The following is a 14,458-nucleotide window of genomic DNA, read 5'->3' as shown; positions in this document are numbered from 1 at the left end:
AAATTAAACAACCGAAAATATAAAAAAATATTTTACAAGTATATATAAATATACTTGTAATAAAACTTTTCGGTTATTTTTTTTTAATAATGCCTATACTGTGTGATTGGAAAAAAGTGTAATGCAAATGTGGGTATACGTTCATCCATTTAAAATTTTTATATCTATATACGATCGTTCTGTGAAATAATAGTTGTAAATATAAAAATTTGAAAAACGAGCGTTTCAATTTTATATACTAATGTTATATCGGCAAATGCAATGCATTTAGGTCAGCGGCCAAAACATCAAATTGTAATTGAATTTCCGATAGCATTCAATGCATCTGAGCTCGCGGAGTAACAGGTGTCGATGCATCGGGTTTGAATATTAGCCTCGATATGTGACATTTCCCTCATGTATTAACGCAATCCTGGCTGCAGTTTCAACTAAAATTAAATTCCGAATACACATACATATATTACTTTACTCAAGCGTAATATCTTTTGATTTATATAATGTTAGCATAGAAGTAAGAATGAACTTACAGCATTACGTCAAATTCAAAATCAACATATCTATATTCAAGTAAATTCATGCACTTTCGTCAATTATTTTTAAAATTATACATAAGATGTTATAGGCTCTTACAACCTGCTTGAAATGTCGATATGCTCAGAAAAGTCGTTAGGATACTCAATAGTTGCTCTTTTTAAATGAGTCAACTAACTAGATGTCACATATTCCGAACAACTAATTACTCTTAAATGTTATATTAACCCTTTCGTTACCAGTGCCGGAGTTAACCAACATCCACCTTGTAATGTGGTCTTATGTGTTTTAAGATTTATTACAGCCAAATTAATTACTAGGAATTATCGTAATTTTTATTTATAATTAAAACATCAGAAAAATCTTTAAATATGTAAAACAAATGAGAAAATTCGAACATCGGCTTACCGCCATGCAATGTGCACAATTCGCGGCGCACATGCCCGGTTCAGTAGCGTCACTTCGGCGAAAAGGACTGCGGTAAGGAAAGGGTTAAGATTTATTCTATAATTATAATCGTCTATTAAATTTCGGTTCGCCAATGTCGAGAACGTAGAAGAAAAAGTTTGTAATTAAAAATTGGCGGATGGTACCAGTGTTTCAGACTTTTTTCCCCAGACACGTCAAATTGTTTTAATCAAACAAGAATTTGTCTCGTAAGAAGGTGTTTCCAGTGTTTCTGCGCAGTAGTTTGGACACTAAAAGAGGGAGAGAACATAGGCTTGTTGATACCTTAGAAATTTTGCCTTTAAGAAGTATTTTGCTATGTAAGGCTCAGCTATTGACTATGATATTAATGTTCCTCACTATCCCTGAGCTTTTTTAATAATATAATCTTGATAAAGCAACGGATCTTGGCAAAATCGACTCCATTGCTTTTGTAAGGCTTTTTGTCCAAGGTAGATTGGTTGATCCAAGGTCCAGAGATCGACAGGCTTTGCGAAAGATCGTCTCTTATTCTGTACAGTCGTAATATGTCTGGGACAGAAATACATCAGGTGTCTGTGAGAACAGCCGTGTTGCAATGTTCGTGATCAAGACTGATCTGCCAAGGGCATATGATAAAGATGAAAAAGAGCTAGTATAACATCATCAATTCAGGGTCCACTGCTAAACATAACCCGCCTTCGTAGATTTACAATAGGACTGGTTGGAAGCAGCTGGCACCAAGTGTCCCTTGATGATTCTAACACGACTTATTTCCATCCTGTGAAGGTGTGCACCTCCTATGCCGCGTCCACTGGTCCATGGATTCCACACTAGATACATTTCACATAAAATATACACTTCCTGGGAATCAAACCTGTAATCGTAAATCACAGTATTAAAATCACAGTGTTTTAAGTGTACGTCAAAAGATTTTTTAAAAGCAACAGTTGACATGACGCATAATTTATTTTAGTTCTACGCGCGTCAACGTGTAAAGCGAACTCCTCTTTGACTAACCACTACATTTAATACGTTTCGAAAATCTGTACGATTTTCGAGTTCCAATTGCACTACATTCCAGTTATACTGCGTAGTTGAAGCTTATGGTTCTTTACTACGTTTCGAGCTCACTTCAGAAGTGCTTATTTGGATTGGGAAAGGAGATTATCGTAAGCGGAAAAATTTCTCTCTGTAACGAAATCGAGGCTAGCGGCAATGAAGATTTTTATTTTTTAACGATATATGTTCATTTACTTATTGATATAAAATTATATTCGTTTCCTTTAAAAATAGATATATGAAAATCATCACCACATTGCACAGATAATTATATGTCACTTTAAATTAAGTTATAGAGCTTTATATCTATTTAATGGAATCAGGCGTTACCTTGTGGAAGTCCATCCTAAGTAAGAAATGGACCAATATTTAGCCACTTCCGCACCAGCAGTGGTAGTCGTGACACAAAGTGCAAAGCCCGCCAGCCCGCTGATAGACTCTGTGTTTTGCACTAATCGGTGTAACATAACTCCTGAAGATGCCACTTGGAGGGGCGAAACACGTTTTGAGTGATTTGACGGTGGCGGTTGTGTAATTCGCATTGTGCACGGCGGTGCACTTTGTTGCACGACTACCACTGCTGGTGCGGAAGTGGCTACATATTGGTCTTTTTCTTATTTTATATCTATGTCACTTATTCACACATTACTATAATTGAGTTGAGTCAAAAGAGAAGTAGTCATAACTGTAAATATTTGTAAAGTTAAGTTAGTATAATTAATCTTGCTTACCCTATTGTCTCCACATTGCATTTGTCTAAGCTCATGAAACTACAACAGACACTCGACTTTGGTCATAAAAATTTAGGGCTGCCTCTATTTGAATTCAATTTCGCAACGAACCAATTTCGCCAGTTTAATAAATAATTTAAATTATTCCTTTACTAGTGTTTTATAATTTAATCTATACTTAAATAACTTACATATTAGTAAAAGTTTAAATATAAAAGTATATATATGTGATGTGTAAAAAAAGCAGAAAATATATATAATAAAAACGACATGTGATTTTTCATCTAATTTTCAATGTGTTAATTAAAAAAAGGGTATAGCTTCCATAAAGCGCACGTGTCGAGTGGCAGCCCTATTCGGCGGCCATTACATAAATAATGGCGCCATGTTTATTGCCGCCATTTTGAAGACAAATGGTTAGTTATTACGGCGCACTCCGTTTTACATTCGCTCTCGGCGCTGAAAATTAAAATATTGTGTACTACTTATTTTTACGTAGTTTAACTGCGTAGGCGTCGATTTAGAGGCAGTTACGGATGCTAGAGCAAATTTTATGTCCTTCGTAGTGCGCTCGGTTTTTACCCATACATTACTCCCCAGGGGGCGCGCGAACTGTGTTACTTGTTATTTGCATTCTATTTTGCGATAAATAGCATCGTGTTAATAAATTTTCAAGCGTCACTAACTTCTATATTTACATTCTTACCTATTACGTTCCACGCGATAAACTATAGTACATTTATTTTCCTACTATTTGATCTTACTGAATGTAATTAATGAATTTTATATTTACACTCGAATTCTCTATTCTTTCTCCTTTTTTTTTCTTTCTATCTCCAGCTGTTTTACCCGCTAAAGATCGTTGCTTCTTATTACTCTACCATCTAGATATCTCTATCAATTTCGTTCAGTAGCTTGAAGTGTTACAACATTAATTGACTTTAGTTGAAGAGCTGGCTCTTGATAAATTTTGTCTATACCACCGTTTTGGACTTCGGCTTCTCTTTCTGACACCATTACCCAATTGTCTCTGTTGTTTTCGTAGATTGCTTGAATAATTAAAACATGAATTAATTCTGGATTTGAAAACTTTTCTATTGCGATAGCTTGTTAGTATCTGTATATATAATTAGATTTTTCGGCTTCCAAATTACCTATATTTCGCTCTCTCAGTCATATTGTCTTTCCCACAACCAATATTGTCAAGTACTGGAGTATATGCTGCAAGAACGTTGTAGACAGACGCTGAATGCTTAGTGGAGACTAAAATGCCCATAAGGAGGGAGGATCTTGTTAACATCGTCAGATGGTGCTCGATGCCGACCGCTTGCAACCTTCGTCCTAGAAATCTTTGGGGGAGTTTTTTTCCCACCTGTGACCGTTTTATAGCTAAAATGATAATACACTGTCCTAGTGTAGCTGTGATTTATTTATTCTATTCCTTGAGTACTCAATACATGTCTCCACAATATATCATTGTCATTGACAAATTCGAATTAGAACTGCTGCATAAAGTACAACCAGTACACTATCTATTAAGGAAATATTGTAAACGAACATTGTTCATGAGGAGATGATACAACATTGCCATTGGGGTAAACGATAAACCATACATATATACGTATCTATTTTTATTATAAAAGCAACTGATAAAGAACTCATTAAGTAACTTTAACAGCTTCGTACCATCCTCTTCGTAAGAAACGCTATATTGTGCTTAAAGCATACGACTCCAACTATAAAGTTAAATAAAAGTTATAACTTATATATTTTTATCATTTGTATTTCCTATATATACTTTTACAGTTTAAATAAATATTGGAAAGTTAAATCGAAATATAAACCTTAATACATTACCCCGTTTACTAAAATATCGGTAAAGATGTCTAATTGGATAAAATTATCTATCGTCACGCACCATAACTTGATACTGGACGATGGCTATAACAGTGCAGGTAGTCAGAGCAGGGGTGGCCAAACTGTGGTTCGCAAGCCACACGCGACTCTGAACGATTATTTTTTGCTCCCATTGATTCTCGAATTATTTCCATTTTTAAATTTATATTATTAATATCAGCTCCTGAGAAATCAAAACAAATTACTGGTATGAATAATTATTTCTTTTATTATTCCACTATAAAATTAGCGAAATCCAAACATCGATCATAACTAATCGGCATCTTAAGTATTATTAGGAGTGCTGTCATATACGTATGTCGTTACATCTAACTTCAATACGCATATTTTGTACTTTAGTGTAAATAATTTTAATAAATATGATTTTTGTAAAAAAAAAAACGTATTTTGCGTGTTTTAAATGCGTATTCAATTGTGGCTCGCAAGAAATTTCTAATTTCTAAAAATGACTCGTACTATGAAAGAGCTTGGCCACCTCTGTTATAAACAATAGAAGAAAGAAGATATTGATACAGCCAAAATAACTACCAGCGTAACTTCATACATATCACGTACTTTATGAATCTCCTGAAGAATTATTGCAATGTTGATAATTTTAAAATTGAAAGAAATCAATACTTATTCGTCCTCTTCCATTAATCGAAGTTTCTACCACGTATAGCAATAATTTAACTTGAAATATTTCAACACAAGTCACTGTGGGTTGTAAAAATTAATATAAAATACAAAATACTTTCTAATCATATTTATAATTTATTTATTTGAACCATGAAAACTAACCAAGGTCACTTCTTTTTTTATTTCATATGAGGGTTCATACTTAAAATAAGGACTTTGATTTATTTACTGATTTACTAATATTCGCTTTTAAAAAATTTCACTGAATTTTCTCCTCTTTCATACTTTGAATTTTATTCTAAATTATTATTTACTAACCTTCTTTTATATACCTACCATCCTTTACCACAATTACAATATTATGTTTTATTTATTTTTATTATATTACTGGCTGTCGATATCTCACATCAGGCAGGCAATGCTGTAGCTCTCTATTCTCTTTTCAAACTGCATATCACATACTGCTCTCTGTCTACTAAATATGGGACAGCAAACGATTATGTGTATCATGGTCTGGTCCACTACTGGGTCACAGGTACACGAGGGACTCTACCTGTATTGACCTCCTTTACAGTGGTACCCTACAACATTAGTACTACCTAATTTTCAGTGTTGCATACGTACCCTGTTCTGATAATTATTCTCAACTTATTTTGGTATTAAACTAGTATTAAGGATGAATTTTCTTGTTGATTTTCCAGAACCCCGACATCGTCCTGGTGCATTACCTGAATGTGCCATACCCGGATGACAACAAGCTGGCCACAGTGGCACCAAGTTTGGCGCTATGGGCCGATAAGAAGGAGTGGACGAAAGATGAATTAGTCAGTCAACTGAAGCCCATGTGTAAGTTTTTTAAGGCTCTCACGAGGATAATCAAACCTATAGATATATTTACATCTATTTACCATTAGGAATAGAATATAGAACATATATATAGAATATATATATGTTCATAGAACTGAGATTTGCTATCTTAGGTTTCGGGTTTTTTTCCTGAATAAAAATCCTAAAGAAAAGATAAAACTAATTTTATTCAACACTGGAACAACAGCAACACAGATATCAGCAACATTTTTAACAGAACTCTCATTGATCGTCAACTTATTATGTATTAAATTTTTTAATCTATTTTATTTTTGATTCTACTCTGCTTCGCAAGGTGTTGTGGTTGTGGATAAGAAACAGGAAGAAACTCACTCACAAAACAAATTTATATATATACACTTTATCAGATAAAGCCTAAATGAATACGACATATTTGCAAAGTATTTTTGACATTTAAGTATTCGTTTATTGTATAGTAAGCCTTTTCCGTCAATTTACTTTTAATGTTCGTTTTGAATTTTAAAAACGGAAGTCCAATAATATTTAGAAGAATTTTATAAATATAACATCTTATTCCGTTTATAACAAACAATAATTCCCACTTTGGGTATTAATTACATAGAATTGCTACTACTCACAAAAAAAATTCCAGAGGATGATCAGCAGTGTCTTCTGCTTAGCATAATACCACACTGCGATCGCCAACCCGCCTGCTTAACATGGCGATTATGGTACAATCCCCTATAGATATCTTTGAGAGAGGCTTATACCTTACAGTAGGCGTCCTAACCTAATTCAGTTGTATAATATTTCATGTATTTGTTGACTTTTATTTTTTTTAATTATTATACTTTTTTATCAATAACCCTTCTGTCTTTAAAAGTCTAAATATTTAACTTATGTATATATATCTTCACTACTCATGTGTAACAATAGAATGAAATAAAAAAAATATTGCTGAAAAAAAAATTAATAAATACGTACGTGTTTTGTATTCACTGAAAGAAAACTTGAAAGAATCGCCTCATTCCGACAGTACTGTCGACGACAAACTTTCCTAAACTTATTTCCATGAATTCAAATTATTCGCAGAAGGCGAAAATTCATGACTTAGCCAAAAAAATATATTTAAAAAAGGATCCACAACTGTAAAACAGCACATTAAAACGCAACAAGGAAAGTTGGCGGCCCGCTCTTGAATATTCATTAGGAGGGAAATGAAAATCAATTTTATTATTCGTTTTTAATCCGGGATCCTCATGAATGTGATCATTTTCAGAATAAATTTATTTTGATTCTGTCGTCGGTTAAAATCTAACGTATACGGCTTTGAATTTTTATTCTAAAAACCATCTCTTTAATTTACATTTGACATGTATTCTCAATTCAAATAAAACTTATTATGTGTTTTAAACATATAAACATATTACCTTATTAAAGATGAGGTATATTTAAACAGATTAAAAAGTTTCTTTACTTATTAATTAATAAATCGAGATCAGCTTTCTAATCCAAAAAAAAAACAGAATTTATTAACAAAAATTTACTCGATGGTCAAATAGGTTATATCATACATAACTATTATAATTCCGCCACCTATGTCATTTGCATGACGTATTTGTTAATTTTTAAAATGTATATTGTAATTTTTTGTATTAAAAAATATTGACGAAAAATTATCTTATTAAATATGTTTACATAGATAAATATATGTATATTAAAAGTATAGATTTTAGTTACAAAACGTTAGAAAAAAAAATTTCAGGCATAGCAAGACCACTTTGTTGTCTTCTACTTTACGAGAATTACCTAATAGAACTAAACGAACCCTTATATGAACATTAAAAAATCTAATTAAAGGAATAATATATATATATATATATATATATATATATATATATATATATATATATATTAAATAATAGATAGTTTATGAAAATATGATTTCATTTTCAGTTTTCAGCGAAGATGAACCGGATCTGAACAGCGAGTTGGAAATATCAGTACGTAATTTAACTATTTGCAATACGTTTATTTAATTTTCAGATTTGACTGTTATACTATAATAAAATGGTAGGGCAAAATGTTTCAGACCGCCGAAACTGTCGAGGCTATTGTTGGTCAGCTGATGGAGAAACAACGCGCCGCCAGAGCTGCTGCATTAGCTAGGCAGCTGGAGTGCGGCTGCCCTGACTCGACTTGCCAAGACTCCAGGACATGCGCCCACCCATTGCGACGAATTCAAGCAGCCAAACCGCCACCTTCCGACCACCATGTTTCTTCTACCACGGGCCCGTCCCCGAGACCTATATCGCAACCACCACGCCAGTACACAAGAGATCATCGGACTACAACACAGTCATCACCATTGCTGTTATCCCTTGGACAGATTCAAGGTGGCGGAGGCTTGTTAATTTTAAACGGCGCTGGAAGCAGTACCCAACAGCATTCATCTCTAGTCTCTCCTCTGTCAGTCACATCGTTTGTCTGCGAAGAACCGAGAGACAGATATCGTCATCAATATAAACCAACATTCGTGCTAAAAAGAGAAGTACCAGACAGCCAGCCTTCTTCGTGTCTCCATAATTCTGACTCCACTTTTGAAGTGGAAAATCAAGTGGAGGAGAAAGTAGATGTTGATAATTTTGAGCGTAAAATAAAAATGGAACCTCGAAGCAGGAATCAAGTCATCGCTAGTGCTCCTGCAACTCCATCGCGATATCCTGATTTAGTAGAGCGCTTAGAGAGTAAAGTATTAACAGACAACTGTGATGATACGTTAGTTTTGTTAGGTACAGATGGAAGTTTAGGTCATGCAGGTGGATTTTTCGATGAAACATTGGAACTATCACATGAGGATATACAGAAAACTCTATCAGCTAATATGCCAACATGTGAATTGGATAGAGGAGGAACTAGATCCTCAGATACAGCGAATGTTATGGTATCTGGTATAGACACTATGGATTTCATAGAAAGTTGCGAAGCGGTTGCGTCTCCAACACAAGTAGTCGATGACAACGTGTTTGTGAATTTAGACGCGTTTGATATGCTTGGAGATTTTCCGGAATTAGAAGTATTAGATCCGAGTACCATATCAACAAATCCCGTGGTAAGTGTTTACAGAAATGTACCTCGAAGTAGAAATGATGACAATACATAATATATGTATGGATAAAAAAGTATATTAGCATAAAATTAATAACAAATTTAAGGAAAAAAGCCACTTAAACAAGGCTAGAACTGTAACTTAGTTCAAGCTTACTATGTATTAATAACTTCTTAGGTAACTGTGTTTACTTTGGTATTGAATGATTAAATTTTATCAAACAAAATTTAAAAATAAAATATCCTAGACGACTATTCGTGATGTCATAATTTTCTTATTAAAATGTTGTTAATATTTAAAGACTTGAGTGAAAACCGTTACAAAAATTACCTTACTGACTGTCTCGTAAAATTTAATTTTCATTCAATTTGAGCTTTTTTAGTAATCTTCAAGGGAATATTATCAATAATTCAAGCTAAAAATTGTTATAAATAAGTGAATAAACTTCACAAATGTATGTTTAATTATTGATTTATTTTCATAAACAAAATTCATTTTGACCATTTATCATATTTTTCAGCCCTCCTGTGGAAATTCACCGCCTGTTGATGAAGGAAATGAGAAAATGCAAACCGATTGCACGGGAGAAGGAGCGTTGAGCATAACTGATTACTCCCCGGAATGGGCATATCCTGAAGGAGGGGCGAAGGTTTTAGTTGCTGGGCCATGGACAGACACTTCTGATCAGTATACTGTACTCTTTGACAACTTTCCCGTTCCATCAATACTGGTACAGAATGGTCTTCTACGTTGTTACTGTCCAGGTAAAAGTTTCACCGTTCTCTTACATTAAAATTTAAATCTGAGTGATTTTATTTACATGGTTTCATGATAATAATACTAAAAACACTAAATTTAATTGTTGCCTAAGAGCAGTTAAAATTACTGGATCGTAAAAGTATATACCAATGTGTAAAAAAATTTAAAATTGAATTTTGTTACTTTTTTATTGTTACAATTACATAAAACTAATATGTAATATTATTAGTAAATATTAACAATACAAAGTTCTAGAAATTGTGTCATTAATAATTGGTTTTATAATTGAAATTTAAAAGCAGCCAAATTAAAAACTAACTAATAAGCAAAATTAAAAACTAACTAGATTAATTTAGATAAATCTGCATATTTTACTCTTTTAGTACGAAGTTTTTCATATTTTGTTTTTAATTCATATATTAGATCATTTGTTGATTTTTTTGCTTAAATATAATGAAAGTCGGTTGACACTTATTTGAAAAGATACAATTCATTTATTCAACATTGAAACTTTATACACAACTCTCAATGAATGTCAACCTTTTAAAAAAATATTTTCTGTTTTTTATTCTACTCTGCTTCGCATTGTGTGTGTGCTCCCCAACAACACAAATTTAATAAATCATATCTGCTATCTAAATAATATTAAATACAATAAAATTGATTTAACCGTGGGGTCTGTTATGGTAATATGTAAATTAAATTTAAATTTGGATAAATAGATAGCAATGTTTTAAATATTTTACTTTTAAGTAATATACTTATAAGTAATATTGCCGGCATATTCTTAGAAAGTTATAAAAACTTTTTGCACAAAATTTTAAGTAAAAGTTCGTTGTTTCAGTGGTCAAACTCAAAGCAGTGTTTTTATTTATATGTTTTGGTTCCTCTACCACTTTGTAACAACTAAGTAAGAAAAGGACCCATAGATAGCAAAGATTCTGTGTTTGGCACTAATCGGTGTATCATTACTCATGAGGATGCTCCGTGGAGGGGTGAAACACGTGTTGAGTGATTTAACGGTGGTAGTTGTGTAATTCGCATTATTTGCCGCATGCGCATTTATCAGCGGGCTGGCGGGCAGTGCATTTTATTGCACGACTACTACTGCATTGGCGGAAGTAGCTATATATTGGTCCTTTTCTTATTTAGGATGGACTTCCGCAATAACGCCTGAATCCATTAGATGGTTATAACAACTGTTTATTATGTTGTACTTCCGTTAAAAACAATATAGATCATCTTAACTGTTAACTGTAAAATTTCTGAAATTTCAGCTCACGAAGCGGGTTTAGCAGCATTGCAAGTGGCTCGAGGAGGTCGAGTTGTTTCCGATACCGTGGTTTTCGAATACAAAGCTGGTCCAACACCTGCGCCATCCTCACCCGCATCTGCCCCTTTACCATCGTTGGATTTTCGGCGGTTTTCACTTTTGCAACGATTACAACGATTACATGGCCGGTTACAAGTGAAGACTGAGCCCATGGATGATAACAACCAGGTATATAAACAGCAATGTATATCGTACATGTCGGTAATGTAATTATCATAAAAGAGTCAAACTTTTGATAATTCTTCTTAGAAAAATATCGTCAAGTAAATAACCAAGGGGCCTTTACTTAAGACGATTTCTTTAGTGACTTGAGAATTATTCGACTTTTCAACTGCAAATAAAAAATGAACAGTGTAACGATTAGAGGGAGACCTTGAACTGAATGAATAAGAGGTTTCTGGAAGGTTTTTGGAAACTGTTAATGCTAGAACGGCAAACAACGTTCTTTTGTATAAAAATATATGCTCAGATGGTTAAATTTATTTTGATGTAAATTAAAACATTATATTCTATATAAATTGATCTGTACACCTAAAATAATATTAATATACTATATTTTTGATAATTTTTATATCGATAAGGTAGTAAATAAAGCATGTTTTTATAATGTCGTATAACATCATCATCATTTTAAACGTAAGGACATGAGTCTTTCTATACTTCCGAAGACATTAACAAGGTATGGTGTATATATATATATATGTATATATATAAGATAGTTAGATATTTTTAAGATATATAAGAGATATATATTTTTAAGATATTATAAGATAGAAGTTCACTGATAGACATAAGTCTCCCTTATATATTTCCAATAAGATCTAATATGTCTCCCAAGCGGTGTTCATGGACTCTTCCGACCTAAAGAAGGTCATGTGGTCTCGTGAGTAGTGGTCTACCCTGTATCATATATTTATCATCATTATTTCAACCATAGGTCTGCTGAATAGATACGTCCCCCTACCAGGGTGAATCAAAAAGTTCTTAGAAGTGCATATATATGAAATCTTTTTGGATCAAGTTCGATATTCAAAGTAAAGAGTGTCTATCACACTATATTTATGCAGACTGTCACTTGTTTTTGTCAGTTCGTTCGCATGTAATAAATTTTTTTGTGCAACAAGTTGCTAAAAAGTCAAAAATATGGATAAAAGTGAGTTACGTGCGGTGATAAAATATCTCAGTTTGAAAAAAATGTATACGAAGGAAATTTTTTTGGACATTCAGCAGACATTAGGGGGTGATGCTGTACCCTATTCTACGGTTGCGTACTGGGTGGCTGAATTTAAAAGAGGTAGATCAAGCTGTAAAGATGACCCGCGTTCTGGGCGGCCTTCAACCTCCGTTACAGAAGAAAATGTCAAAAAGGTTGAGAATCTGGTTTTGGAAGACAGAAGAATGACTATAAAACATATAGCTGAGATCCTAAAGATATCTTTTGGTAGCGTTCAATCCATTTTAATTGTTTCACTGGGGTTCAAAAAAGTGTCTGCAAGATGGGTTCCACGAATGTTAACCGACGAAAACAAAAAGCGACGTTTGGAAATTTCCAAGCGTAATCTCGAAATGTTCCAGCGTGATTCGGATAATTTTTGCCGTCGTCTTGTCACCATGGATGAAACGTGGGTCCACCATTTTGATCCTGAAACTAAAAGACAAAGCATGTCTTGGAAACGACCATCCTCTCCATCCATTAAGAAATTTCGAGTTGCTCCTACCGCTGGCAAAGTTATGGCCTCTGTGTTCTGGGATAGTGAAGGAATCTTTTTTATTGATTACATGCCAAAAGGCCAGATGATTACTGGACCCTATTATGCAAATTTAATCCCGAAAGTGCGTGAAGCTATTAAAGAAAAACATCGTGGAAAACTGTCGTTGGGCGTGTTGTTCCTTCAAGATAACGCTCCTGCTCATCGATCGGAAGTTGCGCTCAACGCAATCCGCTGTGCTGGCTTCAATCTCCTTGACCACCCACCATATTCTCCGGACTTAGCCCCAAGTGATTTTCACTTATTTCCAAAATTAAAAGAGGAAATTCGTGGAACAAAATTTCACGATAAAGACGCGGTTATAGCTGCCGTAGAGGACTTTTTCGAGAGTCAAGAAAATAATTTTTTTTCACAAGGAATAAGGAAGTTAGAAACGCGTTATTCTAAATGCATTGCATTGGAGTGAGATTATGTAGAAAAATAAAATATTATTATTTAAATCTTTGCATTTTTTAATATTGATTCCCAGAATTTTTTGATTCACCCTCGTATATTTACAATAGAAGCAGTTGGAAGAGGCATCCAGCGTGTTCCGTCGACCATAACAAGGTTACCTGGTCATGTGGGCTGACTTTATTCGCTGACATCATTTCATCCATAGGAAGTCCATTGATAGATTGAAGTCTCCCCGATAGATTTACAATAGGAACAGTTGGAAGAGGCTTGCATCCAACTTCTTCAACGGTCACCAGTCTACCTTGAAGTGCACGTGCTGCGTTTGCCTGTGGTTTCCATTCCAGAACTTTTAAACCACAGACTATCTATAAATTATTGAGTGAATATTATTAAACAAATACTCGTAATATGTTTTTAGGTTGAAGATGTGCAACTTTACTCGAATCCAAAATTTGAGGAGCGGCTTGTTACATTCTGCAATATACTCAGCTCTCGATCTCTGGGTAACGCGGAAGGCTTCACCACAGAGCCTGGGGAAGACAATTCAACGATCCTACATTTGGCCGCAGCTTTGGGTTATACGAAACTGACCACAGTACTGCTACGTTGGAGGCAGGATGATAACAGTTTGGCTTTGGAGAAGGAAGTGAATTTAGGAGCAAGGGATAGCGATAATTGTACCCCTTTGGTGAGAGCAAACTTTTTAAGAAATAACTAAATTTACATCAAAATACATTATGTTTCATTTATTTTAGAACAAAATTTTTAAGGTTTAATATATAAATATATAGTTCACACTTTGTGTGTGCATTAATTGTACAAGATTGCCACTGCACACAAACATAATACCACACTGCGTTCGCCAACCCGGCTACCAAGCGGGGCGATTAAGCAAGGCCTAAGACTTGGATATCTACAGGCTGAAAAACCGAATCAATTAGAAATTGAAATAGTTGTCTATGTACATATGTAAATATTT

At 33.9% G+C, this 14,458-nt stretch overlaps 1 protein-coding gene across 1 annotated transcript in view; it reads left to right on the top strand.

Moving 5' to 3' along the window:
* Positions 1 to 14,458, top strand: part of Camta (Calmodulin-binding transcription activator) — a 68,099-nt gene that overhangs the window by 40,054 nt on the left and 13,587 nt on the right. Inside the window, exons 3-8 of the mRNA XM_068777060.1 lie at positions 5,987 to 6,131; positions 8,070 to 8,116; positions 8,191 to 9,225; positions 9,743 to 9,986; positions 11,259 to 11,482; positions 13,898 to 14,167. Of these exons, the coding sequence (XP_068633161.1) occupies positions 5,987 to 6,131; positions 8,070 to 8,116; positions 8,191 to 9,225; positions 9,743 to 9,986; positions 11,259 to 11,482; positions 13,898 to 14,167 (1,965 nt within the window). The remainder of the gene's footprint in view (positions 1 to 5,986; positions 6,132 to 8,069; positions 8,117 to 8,190; positions 9,226 to 9,742; positions 9,987 to 11,258; positions 11,483 to 13,897; positions 14,168 to 14,458) is intronic.

This window comes from Battus philenor, unplaced genomic scaffold, assembly GCF_028537555.1.
Source record: "Battus philenor isolate CCGP_79_NKW_IND1 unplaced genomic scaffold, ilBatPhil1.0.hap1 SCAF_13, whole genome shotgun sequence".
Classification (NCBI taxonomy): domain Eukaryota; kingdom Metazoa; phylum Arthropoda; class Insecta; order Lepidoptera; family Papilionidae; genus Battus; species Battus philenor.
This window is presented reverse-complemented; position numbering and strand designations above follow the sequence as displayed.